The 13,516-nt window shown below is 45.9% G+C and overlaps 1 protein-coding gene across 2 annotated transcripts; it reads right to left on the bottom strand.

The window, feature by feature from the left end:
* Positions 1 to 773: 773 nt before the first annotated feature.
* Positions 774 to 12,304, bottom strand: NTMT1 (N-terminal Xaa-Pro-Lys N-methyltransferase 1). Of its 2 annotated transcripts, XM_083158762.1 has the most exons (5): positions 12,178 to 12,301; positions 6,798 to 6,869; positions 6,010 to 6,182; positions 3,266 to 3,518; positions 774 to 2,057 (listed from the first exon to the last, which is right to left on the bottom strand). In XM_083158762.1, the coding sequence occupies exons 2-5, from the start codon at positions 6,811 to 6,813 to the stop codon at positions 1,801 to 1,803; spliced, it is 699 nt and encodes a 232-aa protein (XP_083014888.1). In that variant the 5' UTR covers positions 6,814 to 6,869; positions 12,178 to 12,301; the 3' UTR covers positions 774 to 1,800. The 2 variants fall into 2 exon arrangements, with proteins under 2 accessions (XP_083014888.1, XP_083014889.1); XM_083158763.1 differs by lacking the exon at positions 6,798 to 6,869 and having other exon boundaries at positions 12,178 to 12,304.
* Positions 12,305 to 13,516: the final 1,212 nt, after the last annotated feature.

Here is a 13,516-nt window from a genome sequence, read left to right as displayed (position 1 = left end):
TACCAGATTTTCATTCTAACCAGCCAGATAGTCAGTGTCTAGTGTGATAGAAAATCAGCAACTTTAAAAAGAACCACTAAAAGAAATAACTTAGTGTGTGCTGCCGATACTGCCCCTCCAATGGCTGATTGTCTGTGAGCAGGTAGCGTAAAGGTGTGCACACACACTAGATGAATCCTCTTAACTATATACACAATAATGCTAACAATATGTTGGCATATAATGTAGTGTGTACGCACTATATCGGTAACTGCACACTCCCAACAGTCGTTAGTGATGTCCTCCATTGTCTCTACATGCAGGGTAATGGAGGATATCGCTAGGTAGAGCAGTATGACCCCCATCGTCGGTAAGTGTGTATATTTGCCGACAGGGTACCACAGCTCCCTACATTGCTGTGTACACATACTGGAAATGGTCAGGGTTTTTTCTGTGTAGAGTTTGTATGTGCATGTGGGTATCTTCAGGAAGGTGAGTGTAAACACCACTGGGGCAGGGACTGATATTACTAAACATTCTGTTTGTACTACGCTGTGTATATATATATATATAAAAAATATATATCAGGATGAACTGTAGTGTCCATACTAAATGCCGGTGTGTGTGATTTTGAGCCTAGTTTGTGGCAGAAATAAGCAGGACGTCCCTGCTTTCTATCTCAGCATTTTTGAAGACCTCCAAAAAATTTTTTTTAAAGTCTTGTGCTGGAATTTTTTTTTTAGCAAAAAATAATTTATTATATTCAAAATATTTGTCACACTGGCAGTGGAGCATTGAAGTATAACCTGGGAACTTTAATGCATGCAATGGACAGCCTTACAACGCATTAATGACCCCCTCACCGACTGGGTTTGTCACATACAGGGCAGTTATGTTTTAGGCTAAAACTATTTCAACAGGCTGCTTCCTAATTAATTTTTGTCACACATACAAAATGGCCGCACCCATGGGGGGGTGACTCTTTCCCTTTGGTTCTAAAAACAAATGACACACCACCTTTTGGCAAACACAATCTACAAAAGTTACCCAATGCTATCCACAGTCCATTTATACTTGATAAAACAACTTTTCATCCCACTAAGTGCTTTGTGTTGTTGGAACACCTGAAAGCACAACTAGACACAATTGCAGTATATGACGCTGAGCAAGCCAGGTACTGTGTAATGAAGTGGTCAGGGAACTCTGTCCTCATTACCCCACGCAGCGCTTGTTTTGCAGGTCTCCTCACAGAATCATAAGTGAAATAATTAACTCTACCTGCAGATCTTATAAAATGTGTGAGTAATTAGTACACCTGTGCACCTGCTGGGTTACCAGCAAAACATGCACTGTGTGGGGTAATGAGGACCGAGTTCCCTGACCACTGGTGTAACGCATATTCTGCTTCCTTACTGCTCACCTAGCTCCTTCGCCCATTTGGCAAACATCGCCCAAGTCATCCATTTTACATGGCTCTCTAACTTATCCTTAGATCTGTTGTCCCGCCAAGTATGGCGGCAGCCATTTTATGGTCAGAAACAACATTCAAGAACCAACGAGGTAATGCATGCTCATGCATGTTGATAACGGCAACAAAATGGCTGCCGCTACAGCATGACAACTATGAGTACACTTAAGGTATAGGATAAAAACTATCATTTCTGTTACCTCATCCCAGACTTACATTTGCTTCTAAACACAACATGCTTAGAATATAGGACATTTTTGGCAAATCAGAACAGTTAGAAGAGGTTCCCGAAACAGTGGATGGGTCTTATATAAAATAAGATACATCTAGAGGGGAGGGGGGGGGGGGGGACTTTATCTGATGGCAATGGAAAAAACATGGTAGATTTCCTCAGGGAAGTTTTCTTGCTTTTCCTGGGCTAGGATGTTAAGGCCGGCCTGTCTGATAAGTCTACGTACGACATCCATGTCTCTGCAGATGCTGCTATCCACGTCATCCATAATGACCCCTTCTTGGGCCATGTTGTCCTTGATGACTACGATACCATTTGTCCGCAAGCCAGTTTTACACCTCTTGAGGAACTCCACTAGGTCGCTGTCCGTTAGATGCCCTGTGGTAAAATAGTACTGAAAGTTAGCTTCAGTCTGTAATACTGAATTTCACAACCCTTCCCTTAAAATGCCTGCATTTTTTCTGACAGAACAGATTGCAAATTCCCACAACAGCGATCAACTCTGAATCAGGCCCTTTGTACAACAACTTTTATTTGTAAAATGTCTCTAATGAATAGAACGTACTACACCCTTAAATAAGTTGGCAAATCACAAATGTCATAAATGAAATACATCCATTTTGATCTATAGAATTATAACAGTAAAATTACAATAAAACATAAGAATTCCCACAATATATGTAGAATCGACTGCAAGACTACCACATCTGAGGTGTAAAGCTTTGTTCACCCCTGTTCCAAGGGGGTGGAGTTATGGATAGCAAGTCCTCAGGAGGGAAACTCGCACTTCACTTTACCCAATGCGTTTAGTCTTCATGTGCCTTCATCTGGGGTTAATCTCTATAGGTGCGTACACACGGGGGCGATTATTGCAAATATCGCTGGCAATATGGTCGCTCAGCTCAGATAAATCGCCGAGTGCGTGCTCTCGTTTTCAGCCCCTGAATGGTCGCTGGTCGGAGGAGCATGCTCCTCCGACCAGCGACTTCCACTGCATCTTCTCCCGGCAGTGTGACATTTTCATCTGCGACCATCTCTGTTCGCAGATGAAAACGGGACACTGAGCAATAGGATTGCTGAGCAATATATTGCCCCGTGTGTACGCACCTCAGGGCAACATTGATTTAAGAACATTTGTGGTTGATCAGAGATGCATCCCTGGTATGGCTCCAAGATGTAGCAAACCAAGTGCCAAACCAACCATCTTGGAACCATCTTGGCTCCAAGATGTACCAAACCAATACCTTTTATTTTTGCCACTTGAGCTTTCAGTTATAGTGAAAGCCCAAGTGGCAACAATAAAAGGTATATTAAAAATACCCTAGAATCGATAACAGCAAGAACAAAATAAATAGAAATCTAACAGAAAAAAAAAAAACATTTGGGGTGATGTATTAAGCCTGGTGAAGTGGAAGGTGATAACGCAACAGCCAATCCGCTCCTTTCATTTTTCAAACCCAGCCTATAACTTGACAGTTAGGAGCTGATTGGCTGGTGCATTACCACCTTCCACCCTTTTTATATTTTCTGTATGTTATGCAATTATTGGCGAGTGTGTTGGGGTACAGACTACAGGGCGGCCTTACCTATCACCCACTGGATCCAGATGACATCATAGTGGTTTGGCTTCGGGGCAAAGTCTTGCAGGCCAGAGCAGTAATATTCCCCAATACGCTTTCCATCTTCTCCCAGATAGCTTTTGGCCTTGCTTAAAAATTCATCTGTTACATCGACCATGTCAACCGTTTTAAAGAGCGGCAGCAGGAGACGTTTGGTGATCCGGCCGATGCCTGCACCACAGTCTAATGCGCATGAGTTGCCAGTCTTCATGGGCCCATCCTATGTGATATAGCAGGTACAATATATGGTTAGGTAGCTGTGGCCCTAAAAGTCATGAGAAGTAGATCCTGGGGCATTTTCCCCATACACAAAGCATTCCCTGCCAACGCCCATATTGGCAGCGGCAGGGAGACAAGAGTATGTGCTTGCCGATGCCTGCAGGGACCTTGCTGCAGCATGGCCCTCGTTAACCAGGTCCTCCCTTATCTGTAGGACGAGGCAGGAAGTGTGACTGAGTGTACACACTAGAAGATTTAGGGACCGATTCAGGATCGCTCGTAGTGATACAAATTCAGCCCCAGCCCTAATGGTTGGGCGTTGCGCATGTGCAAACCCCGAGAGTGAACGACTGGGCCATTCGTTGTGGGAGTGAGGACCGGAGGTGGACACAGGGCTGGAGCAGAGGAACGCAGGCAGGCCGATGCCTGCAAGGGGCGGGCAGCTGACAGGACATCAGCCACCCGCCCCGTCTTCGTCCTAGCGCTCATAAACAAAAGTCAGTTGATACTGACTGATTTGTAAAGACAGCAGAAATCATCAATCATGGTTGATGACCATCGAACGATTTCTCCTGCAGCGGCTGCATGCGAGGGGATATGTTCTTGTACACATCCCCTTGCATATTACCGAGGGAACTGGGCGCAGTGGGAGGGGCGTTTGGACGGGCGGCGTTAAGCAGCGAAGGAACGCTGCTCAGCAAGCGGTCCTGAATTACCCCAATAGTAAAAGATATCACTCAGAAAGCCCTAGGAGCCTTAACCGTATAAGCAGGTCAGCATGCGTTTAATAGAACATACAAATATATACCCGCTATACGCCATAAGAAAGCGGTCCTACAGCTTAGCTGCTGCTGAAGCAGACGCTCAATACTTCAAAGTAAAGTTCAACTAAATGTTTGGTTTCTATCCCCTCCTTCTGCCACAGAGGGTTAGTGCATCAATAAGATGAATTACTGGGTAAAATTATTATTTAAAAAAAATAAAAAGGGGGGGGGGGGATAAAATACAAGATCCTCATATGTAAATAATTATTTTGCAGCAGTGAGTAGTATATAATGGTTCTACATCTAGACATAACTTAAAATAATGGATTCTGCATGTGCTGACAGAGGGAAAATATTAGGTCTTTGCACCCCTGAGATTAGCGGAAGGCAGACAGTGCTGCTTTGGCATTCTGTAGTGGTTTGCTGGAACCCAGCAGGAGGCCACATGTCAGACCGAGCAGGGAACCCACGTGCTGTTCTCAGCTGATTAATGGAGCACAATGTCTGATATATTCCGGAATGTTACCATATATTATTTTGTGTCGCTGTACATAGTTTCCAGTTAACTGCATCACTTCTGTGTCTCTAGCACACAAGTGAGAGAGTCAACGTTCTAAGCAATCTAGTTAAATGCCCCTACATCGCTCAGTGTATAGGGGTAGTGATAGCGGTGCGCAGCCGCGTGTGTCGTTATCGCCCGGCATGCTGGATATATGTAGTTAATCGCCGATCAGGAGCAGTGTTCTCACCGCAGAACACTGGCCCTGACAGATCATTCAGCGGCACATCTTGCATCGCTCAGCAAATCTCCCCGTCTGTAGGCCCCATTAGGGACTGATTTATAGGTTGGTTTTTTTGTAGTAAACATAGGTGCAGCAATGACCTTGCACCGGCCGACGCACAGCGGATTTATTTTCAAACTGGTAAACCGGAAAGGAGCGTCTGGGATCGCGTACACAGCTGCAATGGCTCCAACACCGGACCATAAGGCTAAATAGAAGCTCAGTAATCAACTGATTCGCGTGACACTGCGTCCTTGGTCGCAGTCGCTGGGACTCGCAGAGTGTCTTAAGACAAATGCATTAGCGTGCATCTCTGAATCGGCCTCTAGATTAGCGATCGGAACCCTTGGGCCCCAGCAATGTTGGTCTCTGCCAGCCCGATTTCCCAGCTGCATGCATGAAATATGTAATCATTGGTCTATTGAACCTCAATAATCATCGGGATACGCTCGATATGCCGACACCATAAGGTTGACATACATTAGGTCGACCCTTAATAGTGGACAGGGCTTAGTTTGACACATGAAATAGGTCAACACAGCTAAAGTCAACACAAGCATTAGGTCAACAATGGGAAGGTTGACAGTCAACAGGTCGACATGAGTTTTTCCATGTTCTTTTGAGCCGACTTGTGCCGACAGGCGGTATTTCATACCCTACCATCCACTAAGGCGTGGAGGGAGAATATAATATAATATGCCCAAAGCATACCGAGCCACGTGAGGGGGCGCGGTACACTGATATGGTGTCCATGTCGACTTACGTCGAAACTCAGGACAAAAAAAAAAAAGGTGAAAAACCCATTGTCAACTTAATGTTTGTTTCCACCTTCCAACCCTATCGATCTTAGCCATGTCGACCTAAGTCCTGTCGATTTTTAGTGGTCAGTCTTCATACAGTCGACGCCATGACCCATACCCTAATCAGTGCCGGCAGTTATACTCACTCGGAGAAACCTCTGCAGGAACTTTTTTGAGCCATTGATATCAATACTGGATATATGACCATATCCGCCGAGCATCCCGTCAACGGTGGCCGGGACGTTTTTCCAGTACTTCTTTGCTTTACAGTAAAATTGAGTCTCATCTTCCACTGGACCGGTCGACATTATGGAAAGAACTAAAATGACACAGGAAAAAAAAATGTATGTGAAGATTGGCTCTGACAGAAGTCCTAACTCTCTTCCACCAAGTATCCTTCTAGTGCTCTGTATAAAGCTTCCTGTCCCGTCACTCCTCTCCTATCTAGACTGTTGCTTCTTTAAATACCAAATTACTGTCAACGGCTGAAAGTTTTATTTGGGACGGCCTAGGGCTGCTTCATATGTATTTAGGGTCTTTGACCTCTGCTTACAAAGCTTTCCACACCAAATTTATCAAAGATTAGATTACACTGCACAGAGCATTCTACTCCTGCAATGCAGAGTATTAACTGTGACCTCTCACTACAGCCAGGGCTTAGATCCTACCAAGCTCCTCAATTTGCATCGTACGCTGCCATAAAGGGCGTGGGGAGAACACGAATGTGCAAAGTCGTTATCAGGCAACAAGAGGGGAAACAAATCAGTTCACGTCATGGCACGTGTCAGACAACAGCAGAGGCCTGAGCAGCCTACAGGGTGACCTTAGTGAGGGTTAGCCCAACCCTGAGGCCCCATCTGGTAAAATAGCGAACAGTCAGGAAAAGCGCACTAAAAATAGTGGTTCCCCCTTACATTGCAGCGTTCACACATACCATCCATGCTACACATCCAAGAATAACAGCAGACGTTTTCTAGAGAGAAAGATACAGCAGGCGATAGCGTCTCTGCGTAGAGAGTGGACAGAAGTACAGAATTAAAGAGAGAAATACAAACATATGTTACTTAGCTTTGTTCAGTCTGCAGGAATGTGCTGGTTCTCATACAGATCAACATCAGTTAGGTTTATGCGGGGGGCTTAGACTTAAGGCGGCGGCACTAATAGAGGAGGAGGTCCGTGTGCAGCCCCCTCCTCTCTGCCGGAAGCAACCCCGCACTGCTCGGTGCAATAGAGTCTGAGCACTAGATCACTCAGACTCCATAGCGCATGGCAAACCTCCTTTAACATGGCACAACGGCAATTTTTCTGCCGATTCCGGCAGCGCTTCTGCCTTCATATTGGGACTCCGGAGGGTACATATTTAAAAAAATGGGGGCAATATGCCATGGGACCCGTGTGCACCGCGCACATTGCATCCATTATAAATATGCCGCTGACTGTGGGGTTGAGGTGGGGGGCGAGTTAGGGTTAGTGAGGCTGCAGTGAGGGTTATGAGGTGCACAAATTGCAGCCAACGGGAAATTTTGGCTACATGCACACAAGCGATTTTGACTTGAGTGCGATTTGGCTGGGTATGGGTCACTGGGTTGATACATATTAGGTCGACCACAGAAGGTCAAAATGACTTAGGTCGACACATGAAATAGGTCAACATGGCTGAGGTAGACACAAGCATTAGGTCAACAATGGCTTGGCTGACAGTCAATAGGTTGACATGAGTTTTTCATTTTTTTTATCCCGAGTGTCGACATGGACACCGTCACTAATCTATTCTCCCTCCATGCCCTAGTGGATGGTAGGGCATAAAATACCACCTATCGGCACACGTGGGCTCACAAAAAAACGTGAAAAACTCATGTTGACCTAATGCTTGTGTCAACCTTCCAACCCTGTCGACCTACTTTTTGTGTCGACCTTACGAATGTTAGGCACCAGTGGGGAGGGGCAGGGGTAAGGTAAGAATAGTCACCAGACCCCTGTCAGGATTTCCTCCTTAAAAGATGCCGACATCTGTATTCTGACTGCCAGCATCTCCACGGTCCGTAATCCGTATGTATTCCTACAGTACATATACTTATGCTTTATTTATAAGGCCCCACAGCGCACAAATTAGCGAAACAGTGACTTACAGCTGAACACAGTAGAGGACAAGTACAGGGTACATACACATAGCTGCATCAGCAGACGGCACCGGCATAAGTATCAGCGTGGTAGAAAACTGCAGGATTTGGTGCCATCAGAGATGGTTTAAGTAAGAAAAGGACAAGAGGGAGGAGGGCCCTGCTCGTGTGAGCTTACATTCTAAAGTGGGCAGACAGATTATATACATTTTACAAGGGGCAGACAGATAGAGACATACATACACACGGATTCAGTATGAAATCCCGGCGGTCGGGATCCCTGCGTTCAAAATCCCGACCGCCGAAATCCCGACAAGGGGGGGGGGGACGACTTGGATCGCCCCCCGTTGCGGGCTCGCTGCGCTCGCCACGCAGCGGGCCTGGTGCCTCGCTATGCTCGGCACGCTAATTTATTCTCCCTCCAGGGGTGTCGTGGACACCCACGGAGGGAGAAACTGTCGGGATTTCGGTGGTCGGGATTCCGAACGCCGGGATCCCGAACGCCGGGATTTAAACTGCATCCCACACACACAGAGTTGTGCTCATAAGTTAAATACCCAAGCAGAATTTGTGGTTCTCATGGTTAGTGGTTGGGTGAAGCCATTTATTGTCAAACAACTGTATTTACTCTTTTTAAATCATGATGACAACAGAAACTACCCGAATAATCCTGATCAAAAGTTTACATACCCCAGTTCTTAATACAGTGTATTGCCCCCTTCAACATCAATGACAGCTTGAAGTCTTTTGTGGTAGTTGTGGAGGAGGAGCTTTATTTTCTAAGATGGTAAAGCTGCCCATTCTTATTGGCAAAAAGCCTCCAGTTCCTGTAAATTCTTGGGCTGTCACCTGAACTGCACGTTTGAGATCTCCCCAGAGTGGTTCAATGATATTGAGGTCAGGAGAATGAGATGGCCACTCCAAAACCTTCACTTCATTCTGCTGTAGCCAATGGCAGGTTGACTTGTCCTTGTGTTTTGGATCATTATCATGTTGGAATGTCCAAGTACGTCCCATGCGCAGTTTCCGGTCTGATGAGTGCAAATTTTCCTCCAGTTTTTTCTGATAACATGCTGCATTCATCTTGCCATCAATTTTGACCGTTTCCAGTGCCTTTGTAGCTCACACATCAGCGATCCACCTCTGTGTTTCACAGTAGGAATGGTGTACCTTTTATCATAGGCCTTGTTGACTCCTCTCCAAATGTAACATTTGTAGTTGTGGCCAAAAAGTTTAATTTTGGTCTCTTCACTCCAAATTACCTTGTTCCAAAAGCTTTGAGGTTTGTCTCTGTGCTGTTTGGAGTATTGTAAGATGAATGCTTTGTGGCATTTGCGTAGTAATGGCTTTCTTCTGGCGACTCGACCATGCAGCCCATTTTTCTTCAAATGCCTCCTTATTGTGTATCTTGAAACAACCACACCACTTTTTTTCCCCAGAGAGTCCTGTATTTCAGCTGAAGTTATTTGTGGATTTTTCTTTGCATCCCAAAAATTTTCCTGGCAGTTGTGGTGGAAATCTTTGTTGGTCTACCTAACCGCGATTTGGTTTCCACAGAATCCCTCATTTTCCACTTCTTAATTAGAGTTTGAACACTGCTGATTGGCATTCTCAATTGCTTGGATATCTTTTTATATCCCTTTCCTGTTTTATACAGTTCAGTTACCTTTTCCCGCAGATCCTTTGACAATTCTTTTGCTTTCCCCCATGACTCCAGAATCCAGACACATCAGTGCAGCACTGGATGAAAGATGCAAGGGTCTTTCAGGAGACCAGAAATTCACTGATCTTTTATACACACACACTGAATACAAGCAAACAGATCACAGGTGAGGATGGTTACCTTTAGTAGTCATTCAAAACGTTTTTTTTGTCAACTTTTGTGCATGTTATCAGGACAAAATCTCCAGGGTATGTAAACTTTTGATCAGGATCATTTGGGTAGTTTCTGTTGTCATTATGACTTAAAAAGAGTAAACACCGTTGTTTGGCTTCACCCAACCACTAACTATGAGTGAAAGAAAAGTTTGTGAGTTATCATTCATATTCGCTGACAAATGGCCAGAAAATCACAAATTCTGCTAGGGTATGTAAACATATAAGCACATCTATCTATCTATCTATCTATCTATCTATCTATCTATCTATCTATCTATATATATATATGGGTTGCCTCTAGCTAGCACTCTCAGATTTAGCAAAAGTGAAAAAAAGTTTATTATACATACATACATACATACACAAAACTGGGAAAATATATATATACTTCCATGCAAAGGTTTGAACACTCTCTATTAGATCAAGAAGAATCAATTGGTTGTAAATTCAAACACTGGGATTTTTATTCCAACAGATTAAATTTCATCATGCCCCATTTGGACTGTTTAGGAGGTCTATGTTCACACATTTTAACCTCTTTTGAACACCCCAACGTTGTCTATATCAAGTGTGAGTGCAGTCCGATTCCGATATATATATGTAGAGTACAGACAATGAAGGTAGCACTCTCGGATTTACCAAAAGTGAAAAAATGCAAGTTTATCGCAGGTACAAGTCCTCCGGCATGTTTCAGCCGCAATCCGCCTGTCCTCAGAGATCTATCTCTATCGAGAGATGAGATATAGATAGATAGATAGATAGATATTTATTATATATATTATATAAATATCATTTTTATTATACAGCATAGTACGGGAGATAACTGGAACTTTTCCTGTAGCATATACCAGGAGGGAGGTGCTTCCATATTACAGCTGGTACTAAGGGCATTATGTACACTTAGGAGAAATTCCAGCAACATGTTCCCTGCTGAGTAGTGGGAAAGGATGGAGGGAGGGGGGCGGTAAGGGGGAGCATATTTAAAATGCACAGACAGATTTAGAGAGGGACGCCTCTTAGCTTTACTTTCTATTGCAATGTTAAAATAAATCTGCTGATGAGATATGTATGCACAAATATCACTGTAGTTATGACAACTTGGGATTGTTTGGACATGTAGTACCCAGGGGAAGCTTGTATAGTCTAAATATTATCATTTTTAAATAGCATATTCCCATAAGGCAAAGAAATCGGTGTGAGCGTATCGGGGTAGGTATAGGGTCAGGGGATCGGTGTGAGCGTATCGGGGTAGGTATAGGGTCAGGGGATCGGTGTGAGCGTATCGGGGTAGGTATAGGGTCAGGGGATCGGTGTGAGCGTATCGGGGTAGGTATAGGGTCAGGGGATCGGTGTGAGCGTATCGGGGTAGGTATAGGGTCAGGGGATCGGTGTGAGCGTATCGGGGTAGGTATAGGGTCAGGGGATCGGTGTGAGCGTATCGGGGTAGGTATAGGGTCAGGGGATCGGTGGGAGCATATCGGGGCAGGTATAGGGTCAGGGGATCGGTGAGGCAGTATCGGGGTAAATATATGGTCAGGGGATCAGGGTGACAGTACAGGGGCAGGGATAGGTTGGTTTCACACGCTCCGGCTGATGCCGGGTGGCAAAACCGCGCATGGCCAAGAAGCCGTGCCATACACAGGAGTTTACAATGGTCGGGATGGCCACAGCCTGGCAGCCGTACTTTCCAGTGGTGACATCCAGCTGCACCTGGGCAGCCAGGCCATGACCGACCCGCATGAATGGACACAATTCTGTCCATTATTAACTACTGTGTACGGCACGGCTTTTGGCCGCCTGGTGTCAGCCAGAGCGTGTGAAAGAGCCCATATGGTCAGGGGACCGGTATTACAGTACAGGGATAGGTATAGGGTCAAGGGATCGGTGTGGTAGTATTGGGGTAGGTATAGGGTTAGGGGATCGGGGTGACATGGATTTGGGGCAGATATAGGGTTAGGGGATCGTTGTGACACTGATCAGGGGCAGGTATAGGGTTAGGGGATCGGGGTTACAGTATAGGGGCAGGTATAGGGTTAGGGGATCAGTGTGACACTGATCAGAGGCAGCTATAGGGTCAGGGGAGCGGGGTGACAGTATAAGGTCAGGGGATCGGGGTGACAGTACCGGGGTAGGTAAAGGGTCAGGGGACCTGTGTGACACTGACCAGAGGTAGATATAGAGTCAGGGGATCGGGGTGACAGTACAGGGGTAGTTATAGGGTCAGGGGATCGGTGTGACAGTACAGGGTCAGGGGATCTGCTTTTGGCTGAGTACGGATGACTATGGCACGATGTATGCACACAGCCCGATACTCACCGGCACTTCCAGGCCGGTCTCTGCCTCCAGACAGGTCCTGCGAGCCGCTGCGCGTCCAGTACGTGAGGACCAGCCAGGGGGCGCATGTGAGCGACACATCCTACACACTTCCGGCATGGCTGCAAAACTAACCAATCAAATCGCGTAGAGCAACGGCAGCCAATCACAGTTATTTACGTCACATAGCAACTGGCTAATTAGGGCAACGCTTTGAGATGAGTGACAGCTTCGCTCTCCAATGGCGCGGGCGGCATCTCATGACCTCACTCAGGCTTGTCAGGACTGCAGAACAGCTGAGATGAGGGATTGAGGGGGATGAATGCCGGCCCTGCCGGGAGGGGGGCGTGCTCTCCGCAGCCACCCTGGGCCGGTGAGTGACAGCAGTAGTTTTTCACTTTTTTTTTCAGCCGACAGGTGGTATTTCATACCTAACCATCCACTGTGGTGGGAGAATAAAGTAGTGTGCTGAGCGCAGTGTGGCACCATGCCCGAAACATGGCGAGTGCAGTGAGCCATGCAAGGGGATGCGGTACACTTAGATGGTGTCTATGTTGACTGTGTCGACATTCGGGACAAAAAAAGTGAAAAACGCATGTCGCCCTTTTGACTGTCGACCTTCCCATTGTCAACCTAATGTTTGTGTCTATTTTCCAACCCTGCTTGTTTCGACCGTATCCATCTTGACCTATTTCAGGTGTCGACCTGAGCCCTGTAGATCTTCAGTGGTCCACCTTTTTGCAGTCAATTCTATGACCCATACCCCTCGACGTTGCTGCCGACGGGATCCGGCATATGCAGCATGTCATAGCTAGTGACATCCCACATCGGCCCTGCTGATGGAGAATGTCGCTAGCTGAGGATGTCCCCGATATGTTGCAATACCGCCCAATGCGTATCTGACCTGAGATCACACATGCCTTAGGACTCGCAGTGCCAATGCGGCAGAGAGATAGCGTACCAGCCAATCAGCTCCTAACTGCCACATCACAGACACTGGGGAAGATTTATTAAGCCTGGTGAAATGATAAAGTGGTCAGTGATAACGCAGCAGCCAATCAGCTCCTAACTGTCAAGTTTACAGTCTGGGTGTGAAAAATGAAAGCTAGCAGCTGATTGGTTGGTGCTTTATGAACACTTTATCACTTCGCTAGGCTTAATAAATCTGTCCCTGTGTGAAAAGTGTTAGGAGCTGATTGGCTGGCACTTTATCTCTCTCTGCTTTATCTCTCTCTACAGCTTAGTAAATAGACCCCTTATTGCTTTGCTTTTTGTGTTTCCTAATTTTTATTTGTTTCCGTTCCTCTTTGCTTTGGTTGTACTCTACCCTCCAACATCTGAA

This window comes from Crinia signifera, chromosome 9, assembly GCF_055691185.1.
Source record: "Crinia signifera chromosome 9, ASM5569118v1, whole genome shotgun sequence".
In the NCBI taxonomy this organism is placed as follows: Eukaryota; Metazoa; Chordata; class Amphibia; order Anura; family Myobatrachidae; genus Crinia; species Crinia signifera.
Note: the sequence above shows the minus strand (reverse complement) of the source record. Positions and strands in the feature narration are given on the sequence as shown.